The sequence below is a fragment of the Musca vetustissima genome, unplaced genomic scaffold (assembly GCF_032173495.1).
Source record: "Musca vetustissima isolate MV318-11 ecotype Yass unplaced genomic scaffold, APGP_CSIRO_Mvet_v1 utg1883, whole genome shotgun sequence".
Classification (NCBI taxonomy): domain Eukaryota; kingdom Metazoa; phylum Arthropoda; class Insecta; order Diptera; family Muscidae; genus Musca; species Musca vetustissima.
In genome coordinates this window covers 79,660-91,845 of record NW_026875879.1, presented here as the reverse complement: position 1 = coordinate 91,845, position 12,186 = coordinate 79,660, and the positions used below count along the sequence as shown (strand labels likewise).

Below are 12,186 nucleotides of genomic sequence, written 5' to 3'. Positions count from 1 at the left end.
CGAGATCGACAACGACGAAGAAGACGACGAAGACTTCATCATTCAACTGTGTGTGTTAACTAGTTCAAAAGAACGCCGTCAAATGTACGAATGGAACCATTTGCAACTAGTTCATATAGTTCACACATGCGAATTCGCTTATACGCATTCAATTTGTAGATGGTTTCAGACAAGGGGAAAATGGAAAACAATTTTTTAGGCTTTAATAGAGGAATATAACAAAAAAGGCGGTGATTTTTTAAATAATATTTTGAAGGCATCAATAGAGGCGTGGTTTTTATAAACAATATTTTTTAGGGCAACAATAGAGGCGTGGTTTTTATAAAGAATATTTTGTAGGGATTCAATAGAGGCGTGAATTTTCTAAAGAATATTTTGTAGGGATTCGTGGTTTTTATAAAGAATATTTTTTAGGGCAAAAATAGAGGCGTGGTTTTTATAAAGAATATTTTGTAGGGATTCAATATGGATTCAACATCCTCAGACGGCGTGGATTTTAATGGGGTTTTTAATGAATAATTTTGGAAGGCATCAAAAACAGACGTGCATTTTTTTTGGATTTTTTAAACAAAATTTTTCCTAAGCAGCCACAGAAAGCGTGGATATATTAAATAATATTTTTCCTAAGCAGCCACAGAAGGCGTGGATTTTTTTAAAGAACATTTTTCCAAAGCAGCCACAGAAGGCGTGGATTTTTAAAGAATAATTTCTTAAGAAATCCTCAGAAGGCGTGGATTTTTAAACAATATTTTTCCTAAGCAGCCACAGAAGGCATGGATTTTTATAGAATATTTTCTTAAGAAATCCTCAGAAGGCGTGGATTTTAAACAATATTTTTCCTAAGCAGCCACAGAAGGCGTGGATTCTTAAAGAATATTTTCTTAAGAAATCCTCAGAAGGCGTGGATTCTTAAAGAATATTTTCTTAAGACATACTCAGAAGGCGTGGATTCTTAAAGAATATTTTCTTAAGAAATCCTCAGAAGGCGTGGATTTTTAAACAATATTTTTCCTAAGCAGCCACAGAAGGCGTGGATTCTTAAAGAATGTTTTCTTAAGACATACTCAGAAGGCGTGGATTTTTTAAAGACTATTTTTAAGACCCTATGAAGGACATAGAGTAGCTTTTATTTGATTAAAGAAAATCTTTTTTATCGCCTGACGTTCTTATTGTGCCTTATTTACGAAATGTTCTATTATGGCAATCCCTATATAACATTACGGTGTAAATACGCCCTCCAATCTGTCTCAGAAGATGTGGTAACATTTCACAACAGCTGTTACAGATGTCATAACAAAAACATAACCTTGAATAACAATTCTTTTAAAGAAATACTCGATTTTGTTTCCCTACGAACGCAAAAAAATAATTTTGCAAAAATTTAATTTCGGGAAACACCAAAAAGCAATATGGCCAAACCACCATCCCGTGATATTATCAAAATCATTTTTCAAAATTTCTTCAAATCCTTTCGTCCTCGGCAAATTCGTGGCAATTTAATTGGTGAAGATTATTTTGGTAACAAATACTATGAAATACCAGCCGATCCCTCGATAGGTAAACGTAAACCCTCAAGATGGTTTGAACCAGCCGACAAGGAAGCATTCGATAATGAAATCACCGCTGAATGGGAAGCATGGCTGCGAGGACGTCGTGAAGAACCGCCGAGCCGAGAGGAATTGGTACGAAATTTACAAATTATGGATATGAAAAAACGTAATGCAGTTGAATTGGAAGAGAAATATGGCGAGAAAGATGCCAAGGGTAAATTAATACAACCGCAAGAGACCTACAATACCTTCCCGAAATATAATGATTATGAAATTATACCCGGCAAGGATCCGGAGAAGAAGTAAATTGGAGGAGCTGTGATAGAGGCTAATGATTATTTTTTGTAGTAAATGTTATTATAGTTTGTTAAATTTTATTAAGTAAAATAAAGTAAAAAATAAACTTTGTGATCGTGAAACACGATGACGAAAAATGACCTTTTGATCTTTTAGAAGAAAAATGTTTGATCTTCTCGGAGAAGAACCTTTTGTGTTATTATAGAAGACCCTTTGGTCTTCTATGAGAAAAATTCACATTGAGAAGACCACTCGGACTTCTATGAGAAGATCCTTAAGTTTTCTTTCAGAGGACTTTTAGATCTTCCAGGAGAAGGCCCTAGTTGAAATCTCCCTGGGCTTATTTTGTGTTATTATAGAAGACCCTTTTGTGTTATTATAGAAGACCCTTTGGTCTTCTATGAGATGATAAAAATCCTTGTGTGGTTCCTTAGTAAAAATATTCTTTAAAAAATCCACGCCTTCTGTGGCTGCTTAGGAAAAATATTCTTTAAAAAATCCACACCTTCTGTGGCTGCTTAGGAAAAATATTCTTTAAAAAATCCACGCCTTCTGTGGCTGCTTAAGAAAAATATTCTTTAAAAAATCCACGCCTTCTGTGGCTGCTTTGGAAAAATATTCTTTAAAAAATCCACGCCTTCTGTGGCTGCTTAAGAAAAATATTCTTTAAAAAATCCACGTCTGCTTAAGAAAAATATTCTTTAAAAAATCCACACCTTCTGTGGCTGCTTAGGAAAAATATTCTTTAAAAAATCCACGCCTTCTGTGGCTGCTTAAGAAAAATATTCTTTAAACAATCCACGCCTTCTGTGGCTGCATATGAAAAATATTCTTTAAAAAATCCACGCCTTCTGTGGCTGCTTTGGAAAAATGTTCTTTAAAAAAATCCACGTCTTCTGTGGCTGCTTAGGAAAAATATTCTTTAAAGAATCCACGTCCTCTGTGGCTGCTTTGGAAAAATATTTAAAAAAAAATCACGCCTTCCGTGGCTGCTTTGGAAAAATATTCTTTAAAAAATTCACGCCTTCTGTGGCTGCTTAGGAAAAATATTCTTTAAATAATCCACGCATTCTGTGGCTGCTTTGGAAAAATATTCTTTAAAAAATTCACGCCTTCTGTGACTGCTTAGGAAAAAGATTCTTTAAAAAATCCTCGCCTTCAGGGGATGTCTGATACTTCAGTTTTCTATAAGAGTCTCCTTTTGTCTTCTAGGAGAAGGTCCTTTCGAAATTCCAAAATATTTTCTATTTCAAGACTCTTGTGATCTTCTCCGTAAAACCCCTTTTGCCACCTTCCTTTTTCTCACATCTTGTTTTTTATAATTTTGTTTTTTTTATTCCTTAACTAATTACAAAAAAATGTATACTTTCAATATAGTAAAGTAAACTAAATCTACCAATCATCCATATCCAAATCTTTAACAATATCCACTTCTTCATTATCGGGTTCTTCAACGGGTATATCAACTTCTTGTTCAGCAACTGGCTTTTTAACCTTCTTCGTTGCTTTGTCCTTCTTAGTTTTCTTCTTGGGTTTCTCCTCAGCCATCTCATCATCACTATCTCCAACTCCCGGTAATTTGGCAACACCTTCATCATCTTCAGAATCTGAAGGGAACAGTTCCACTTCGCCATTTTCATTTTTAATAGACATTGGTTTCTTTGTGGGCTTCTTGATAACGGGCAAATCATAATCATCATTGACGGTGTCCGCTTGGGCAGCTTGACGTCTCTTTTTTGTTTCATGGGTCTTAACCCAAGCATTGTAGTAGATATCCAAAGGTGTGCCCTTATTACGCACCTGTGTCTCCCAGGCACGTATCTGATCGGTATCCTTAAGGCCAAAGGATATTTTACGACGTTCTTGTTCAATGAATTTGGAGTTCTCGGCAATTTTGTCGATCAACTGTTTAATTTTACGTGAATAATTGGCATTGCGGCAATCCTTGAGGTATGACTTTAGAGCCGTCACCGTGTGCACTGCCAAATCACAGAATGCCAATGAATTCGATTCATATGCCAAGTATTCCAATGTCAAACCACACACCTGTTCCACCACTTCATCACGGAAACCATTCTCCGCCAATTGACCCTTATTCAGACGAAGGATGCAGGTGAATTGTAAAGGTTTCATGGATACGGAACTGTGTTTTTTGTTAAAGGTGTTGCTGCGCAAAACTTCAAGAATCAAGGGTAGTACGGGAATAAAGGTGTGTGTATTCTTGGCCAATTCAATCAGCGACTGCAAACAATGGAATCTCAAGGGGAAATATTGTGCCGTGGGTATTAGACGTATAACACCAATGGCAATTGTTACCAAGGGATATATCAAGGGTTGTAATTGTTGCTTATCTGCAGTTAGACCCAAGAGATCACACCACAAACGCAATGAGTTGATATATTGCCAATTATAGACAGCTTGGAAGCTATCTTTTTTCTTGAGAATAACTGCATTACGTAAATGAATGGCCAGCTGACGGATGTACAAGAAGGCATGCTGATAGGTGGTATTCAAATCCAATGCGAACATTTCAACCAAAGAACGGCGCATGAAATTGATGGAAGGCAAAGTGTTGGGGGAAACAAACTTCGAATTGCGTACATAGGAAAGATACATGGCCTTCAGGACATGATTCAACATGGTGGCCTGCAAAAAAAGGGAAGAAGAAAAATCATTATTAAATTGTTGAATTCAAATTGATTTAATCCTCAAAAAACTTACCTGTTGATTTCGGGTAATTTTCAAAATGCACAAAAATGCCACGACGCGAATAGTTTCATCGCCGGTAGACCAGAGAACAATTAAACGTTTCAAAATTGTCTTGCCCAGGGTGCTGAAGGGCGCCACCATATTGGCCATTTGATGTAAATGTTTAAGCAGAACCGATAGAATATTTGGACTGGATACTTGTTCGACAAGGCGAATCAAATCGGTGAGATAGTAACGCAAACAACCACGAACTTTATTCCACTTCTTAGTTTTATGTAGGGGAATATTGGATTTCTCTTTTACGCCCAAAAATCTCAATATGGCTGGCTGCAGATGCAACACACACAGCTGGATGACACCATTAAAGGCAGCCGAACCCACTACCTTAAATGGCAACGGCACCTGATCAGCATCTGGGGTAATACTGGCCAATGCGGAACTAAAAGCCTGCGTCACTTTGCGTACCACTTCTATCGGTATTTTATCTTGTTCCAATTGTATTTGCCATTGACGTAAAAGATTCAGGGTGACTTTTTGTACACCATCTGTGGATTGATCGGCTTCTGCATCATCATCACCTTCAAAATCACTTTCATCACTGGCCACCTCCAATTCAGCATTAGGTTTGTGGAACTTTTCATCTTCCTCCTCGTCGTCATCATCCATATCTTCATCGTCATCCTCTTCATCATCATCTAAAAAGTCATCGTCGGAATCATCAGCATGGGATTTTTTGGATTTCTTCTCTTTTTTCGAGTTTGTTTTCGTTTTTACATCTTTTTTTGGTGCCACCTCCTCATCTTCTTCGTCATCATCACTGTCCAACATATTGAATTCCAACAATTGTTTATCATTCTTCTTTAAGAAATCATAAAACTCCGGATCGATGTCTTTCAAACCTTCCAGCTCCTCCTTGTGGGATTTTTTCGTCTTCTTCTTTTTACCAGCATCTTTTGTGTCCTTTTTGGTGATTTTCTTGGACTTTTTGGTGGCCTCCACCTCCTCTTCCTCCTCAGCTACCTTCTTGGGCTTTTTGCTGTTTGTTTTCAACTTCTTGGGTACCGCCACCTCAGCTTCAACTTCCTCTAGGACTTTCTTTAGCTTCTTGACTTTTTGTGGCTTTTCTTCTGTTTTTACCACCTTCTTCTTTTTCTCTATGCTGGCCAAGGATTTAGGCTTTCCAGGTTTTTTAATTAAAGTTTTCATTTTTTTAATACACGTTCTCTGGAGCAATTCTAAACAAAACTAACCCACGTGCAGAGTATGAAGCCGCCGGTCTACGACGCAGCTGATTATTTTTCGTTTTGCCGCCGTCATTGTTTTAGTTGATGTGAACAGGGTTGCCATGTCGAAGTTGTAAGTAAATAAATAAGTCTGCTTTTCCACAGGCAGATTTTTATTTGGCAAATTTTTTGTTTTCTCTTTTGAAATTTTCGCTTGCTTTTCCATTAGCAAATTTTTCTTTGCCAAATTTGCGAATCAAAATACAAAAAAAAAAGAAAATAAAAGTCAAAAGTTTTTGCATTTTAAAGATTTGTTTTAATATTTTATTTATTTTTTATATATTTTATTATATAAATTGCAAAAATTAAATTTCACTTGCACAAATTAAAGCAACAGGTTTGTAAACAAAAGCCGGCTGTGTGTCAGTAAAGCGAATAGGTTCAAAAGGAAATGTCAACAAAATTGTTTTCAACGAACAGAGCAAAGCAGAATTTGCGTGTACCGCAAATTCTGAACAGGCAAATTTTTGTTTTTCTTCCTCGCACCCCTCTCGCCTACAAATTCAGTATTTGCCAATTCCAATGGTACCGCCATTGTTTTAGAAGCGTATTCTAATGCGGTGTACACACTATCATTTTTGAATGGCACTCTTGCCCAAATTTTGCTTGTTTGATAGTGTGGCCTCACATGTTTGTCATTCATCAGGCAACCACAAAAATATTTATGGTTGTTGGACAGTCAGTAATCGATAAAAAAGTTGACAGTCAAAAATGATAGTGTGTACACCGCTTAATCGAAGGGTTTTTGGAGGGTAAAAATATCTTCAAAATCATATTTTTGACATAGCCTTCTCAAAACGGCATTTATATTAGAACTTTTTACCGGATTAACCTACTCTATGAAGATTTATTTGGAATATATTCAAATGAATTGACAATTTAAACCTACTGGGTTAATGAAATCTCCTTCAATTTAAACGTACTATAAGGTCCTCCATATTTTAGGTATATTGACAGTATTAGGCGAATTTTCCCAACCAAATTAGATGTAATTTGAAACTTGAGTGGGAAGTAAATTTAGCAATCGAAGTGTCTGTAATTGGGGACTCCGGACTTTTGGCGGATAAAAAGCTTATTCTGGAAAAAAATCAATTTATGGTATATGCATGGTCTTACGTGCATTTTTTAATTTGTATGTTTCTAGTCGGATTTTCCGAACAAAGTGACTATAATTAGGCATTCCGCGTTTTAGGTGAATACAAAATTTGTTCGTATAACTTTTTCAGTATTGATTCATGTTTTAACATAGCCCCCAATAGCCTCAGGTATTGGAAAATGTTAATAGGACAATTTTCAAACAGAAGTGACTGTAATTTGGCATTACGGATATTGGATGCATAATTTTCATAGTAGTAAGGTCCCCTCCGATTTTATGTATTGTGAATTCCCACATAGAACAGAACCTCAGCATCCTGTGTCCCGTGCACAAAAAAAGAGGCAAGATGATATGTGCCACCTATAAAGCAATAAGTCTCCTTCCCATCGCAAAAGTATAAAGTGCTATCCAGAGTGCTGTGTGAACGACTGAAGCCAGTGGTCAATGACATTATTGAACCATACCAATGCGGCTTCCGGCCTGGCAAATCAACCGTGGATCAGATTTTTACTCTGCGAGAGATCCTGGAAACCCCCATGAAAAACACATCGACTATAAAGCCCATCCGTTCAGAGGTGTTTAAAGTCATGCCTGCGTTCGACATTACTGCAAAATTAATACAGCTATGCAGGATAACTTTAACTGGTACAATGTCAGCAGTTAAAGTCGGAAAGGACCTATCAGAGCCCTTCAATGCCGAACGAGGATGCAGACAAGGTGACAGTTTGTCGTGTGACCTGTTCAATATTCTGCCGGAAAACTACTGCTTCGAGGTAGTGAACGATTTTATATACCTTGGTAAACAAAACGAATAACATCAGCTGTAAAATCCGGAGGAGAATAATGTTGGCCAACAGATGCTACTATGGTCTGAGTAAGCAGATCAAATGGGCCACCTTTCGCCAGACCAAACTCACACTCTACAATAAGAAACTGATATTACCCGTACTATTGTATGGATCTGAAGCATGGGTACTTGCGCAAGCAGATCAGGCAGCTCTTGTAGTGTTTGAGAGAAAAATTCTTTGGAAGATCTATGGGCCGAGCTACGTCGATGGTGAATATCGCCGTCGAATGAAACATGAGCTATACAATCTATTCTAAGACATCGACATAGTCAGACGGATCGAGCTGCATGGATTACGTTGTCTAGGTCATCTTGTGAAAATGAATAAAGATGCCCCAACTAAAAAAGGCATATAAACACGAACCAGCTGATGACTAAAGCAGAAGGGGAAGACCACAAATTAAATGGAAAGATCAAGTGGAAGACAATTCCCACATAATGACACAGTTTGCATATATATTAGGCTAACAAAATTGGACACATATTTAACCTACTGCTGTAGTTCGGTTGGAAATTCCCTACCAATATTGATGTAAAATCTCCAGTTATTTAGGGGAAATAAATATATAGTATAAAATGAGATGATTTTTTATGGTATGATCTATTCTGGAGAACAAGATTACAATATTAATTTCATATCTGCAAAATAATTGAAATCTTGGCAATAGGTGATACTATTCGGCGTAAGTCATGTAGAGTACAGTCATCAACATTACCTATAGCGTCGGCTGGAGAATCACGTATACAGGGTTTCTGCTTAAAATAATTATAATTCACCTTCAGAATCTGAAAGAAATCTACAAAATGTAAAAGTTGAAATCCAGATACCCGAAAAAGGTACGATTAGCCGTAAGTCATGTAGAGTAACTCTACAGTGATGAACATTCCATACCTATAGAGTCGCCTGGAGAATCACGTATACAGGGTTTCTGCTTAAATGGATTAAAATTCACCTTCAGAATTTGAAATCCCAGAAATTTCAGAGGTCACTAAAGTTGCTATTATTTCGGGTTTAATACCCCTAATATACACCAGCTGTTTTGGCTTGTTGAATAGTTGATGAGCAACTCGAGAAGCAGCTGATAACCAGCTGTTATCCCTGGATGACCTTATTAATAGGTCTTGAATTGAACTATGGAACTACGGAACTCTTAGTTAAATAATAAATAAATAAAATAATTTACAGCATTCGATACAACGAATATATTTGAGGACGCAGTGATCAGAAAAAAAAATTACAAAACATGGCCAACATATTAAAGAGATGTTTGCCCAGCATAATAAGGCAATCGAGGTTACACATTGCTCGTAACCTGGAAGCTCAGCACACAACACAAAAAGAATCCACACCGGCATCACCATCATTTACAATGACTAGCGATGAAACTCTGCGAGAAGTTCAGCATCATTCAAAAATGGCCACAGATTGGTGGGATAAAAATGGTCCCATGAAAGCGCTGCATGCCCTAAATGCTTTGAGGTAGGTCATGGATTTGTTATGAACCTGGATTTGAACATAAGTGATCTTTTAATATATTCAGGATTCCATTTATACGTGATGGTTTAATTGCTCGTGGTAACATTGCCGAGGATTTGGTGGGCACATCCAACGTCTTGAGGGGACAGAAAATACTTGAAGTTGGTTGTGGTGGTGGTATACTCACAGAACAGTTGGCTCGTTTGGGTGCCTCTATGACTGCATTGGATTTAAGTGATGAATTAATTGGTGTGGCCCGCACCCATCTGTCTCAAGAAGCTAATCCCAAATTATGTGATCTTATAAATTATCGAATTGAACCGATCGAAATGCATGCCAAGGATAAACAAAACTATTATGATGCCTTGGTAATATCGGAAGTTCTTGAACATATTGATGATAAAGTGGCGTTTTTGCAAGCCAGTGTACAGTGTCTAAAGGTATTTATTAGTTTAACATATAATTCTGCCGAGATCAGCTCCTATCTTAGGCTCAAGTCAATTTTAAGGCCCGATCGAGGATAGTTTCCACATATTTACCATAAAAAAAAACCTAGGGGCCCTGATTACAACGGCAATATTTGTTCTCATAGAAGTCCTTTCTGAGATATGAACTTACAAACCACCTTTTGGACTCTAATTCCTTTTAAATTATCAAAAGAAAATTTGGGTATAATGTTGCGGTCCTAGTTCTGACAGTACAATTTTTATGTTGTAATCAGGTCTATTGGAGCTAAATATGATAAAAAATAATTAAAAAAAGATCCGCGACCAGAACCTATTTTTGACTTCTTCCCTTTACGTATTGCTTCTAAAAAATCTATTTTTTATTTCATTAGCCTGGTGGTTCCATATTCATTACCACATTAAATAAAACCTTTACAATGTGGTTTAGTGGCGTTATAATTGGAGAATATGTCATAAAAGCTGCTCCCGTTGGTACACATCATTATGATAAAATGATATCACCATTGGATGTGCAACGTATTCTTGATACAAGTAAGTATATTCGGTTTAATATTTATACACCCTTATAATTTATTATTTTTTACCCTTTCAGTGGGTTGCAGCACGGTACTGGTTAATGGTTCCACATACGATTTTTGGCGCAACACATGGCGTTGGATTAATTCTACTAGCATGTGTTATGCTTTGCAGGCAGTTAAAACTGAAATCTAATTTCAAAATAAAGACTTGTTAATTTATAGATAAGATGTTTTCAAAACACAACAATATTGGGAGCTCAAAGAGGGGGTGTATATTAATATATTTCTATGATATTTTCAAATTTGTGTAATACACATAAAAAACAATAAAATTGCGATTAGTTATTTAGAAGCGGTTTTTTTTCATCTTATAAATTTGTATTTTAAATGAAAGATTTACTAAACCTACTTCATATATAGAGATCATTGTTACATCCTCCACAATAATGTGGAGTGTATATTAAATCAAAATATTAGTCTGTAACATCATAAGGTTCGGCTATAAAATATTCAGCCGCTAATAATTGAATGAATATTTTCATCCTGAGTAGAAGAAAAGGAAGAAATAGACAATTATATTCGATGTTACAGCTTAGCCTGAAGAGATTTTAGGAAAAGCTTTGGATTTGAGTAGGATCTATTCGGGGGAAGTAGGTTAGAGTATCAAGCTCGTATTTGCCAAGCACTTGTTTACTGTTGCTTGGAACAATTGGCACTTACATTGTTGATGTTTGGTCGTTTCTAAGCTCTTCCTTACCGTCTCATGAATGACTCCATTGGCATCTCAATTGGGGGTATTTCCAGGCGTGGATTTTTAGAAGAATATTTTTAGATGTGGATTTTTTAAAGAATATTTTTCTGGACTTACAGAGAATTAATTTTTAGGGATATTTCAAGGTGTGGACTTTTTAACGAATATTTCTGGGCGTGTTTTTATTTAAAGAATATTTCCGGGCGTGCTTTTTATTTAAAGAATATTTCTAGGCGGGTTTTTTAAAAAATATTTTTTCTGGACTTACAGGGGATTATCTTTTAAGAATATTTTTGGGCGTGGAGTTTTTAAAGAATATTTCTAGACGTGGATTTTTTAAAGGGAAAGGAATGGTGGTTCTATAACTCTGATATCTTATACACGATGGTAAATCGCTATATTCCACATGGTAACCACTACTCTCAATCCTTAGCTTTGAGTCCAAGAAGAGTGTACCTTTTTTTATATAACTCTTTTGAATTTTATGAATTTGGCAGTGTTTTTCATGTCGAAATTCTAGCAATAATGAAGGAAACTGAATAAGCCAAGAAACTATGGATTAGAAACCGCTGACTAGGTTTGGGATGTATGTAACAACCGTCCACTCGGAGACTATTGTCCATTGTGATCATCCTTTATACCTGAAAAGAGAACGGGAAAAGAAGAGAGAAGATAGTAGGAGAAGGAGAGCCTAGAGATGGTTATATAGTTATATCAGATTTTTGACAAAGCCTAGGATCTGCGAAGAAGTTATTCGGCGAGAGAATTCAGGCCAGATAGCTTCTGCAACCAGGTTATCTTGAATTTTGGTTGCACAGATCTCTCAATCGGAAGATTGAACGATTGTGAGCGTGTGCTCCATAATATCTGAAATTGTCATTAGAAATTTCCCACCAACCAGCAAGACTACATCATCGGCATAGGCTACAACCTTTATTTTATGATGATCGAATTTCAGCAGTATATCATTTATCACCAGAAGCCACCGAAGGGGAGAACCGCTGACTATATATGTCGATAGTCAAGCTGTCCTCAAGGCAATCGATTCGCAGACTGTAAATTCGAGATTAAGTCATGACTGCAAAGTAGTTCTATGCTGTTGTCAGGTGGTTCACAATCAATTGACATTATGATCGATGATAGCGTTAAGCCACAAGTTAGCTACTACATTGGCATTGATCATAAATAATT

At 36.5% G+C, this 12,186-nt stretch overlaps 3 protein-coding genes across 3 annotated transcripts; 2 read left to right on the top strand and 1 right to left on the bottom strand.

Moving 5' to 3' along the window:
- Positions 1–1,409: 1,409 nt before the first annotated feature.
- On the top strand, positions 1,410–1,856 carry LOC133338411 (NADH dehydrogenase [ubiquinone] 1 alpha subcomplex assembly factor 2). The gene has a single exon (XM_061546586.1). It carries the CDS (start codon positions 1,410–1,412, stop codon positions 1,854–1,856), a length of 447 nt encoding a protein of 148 aa, XP_061402570.1.
- Positions 1,857–3,234: 1,378 nt separating this feature from the next.
- On the bottom strand, positions 3,235–5,765 carry LOC133338410 (nucleolar complex protein 2 homolog). The gene is made up of 3 exons (XM_061546585.1): positions 5,619–5,765; positions 4,569–5,558; positions 3,235–4,493 (listed from the first exon to the last, which is right to left on the bottom strand). Exons 1-3 carry the CDS (start codon positions 5,760–5,762, stop codon positions 3,240–3,242), a joined length of 2,388 nt encoding a protein of 795 aa, XP_061402569.1. The 5' UTR covers positions 5,763–5,765; the 3' UTR covers positions 3,235–3,239.
- Positions 5,766–9,155: 3,390 nt separating this feature from the next.
- LOC133338413 (ubiquinone biosynthesis O-methyltransferase, mitochondrial-like) lies at positions 9,156–10,444 on the top strand. Its single transcript, XM_061546589.1, has 4 exons — positions 9,156–9,262; positions 9,324–9,699; positions 10,098–10,257; positions 10,319–10,444. Exons 1-4 carry the CDS (start codon positions 9,198–9,200, stop codon positions 10,435–10,437), a joined length of 720 nt encoding a protein of 239 aa, XP_061402573.1. The 5' UTR covers positions 9,156–9,197; the 3' UTR covers positions 10,438–10,444.
- Positions 10,445–12,186: the final 1,742 nt, after the last annotated feature.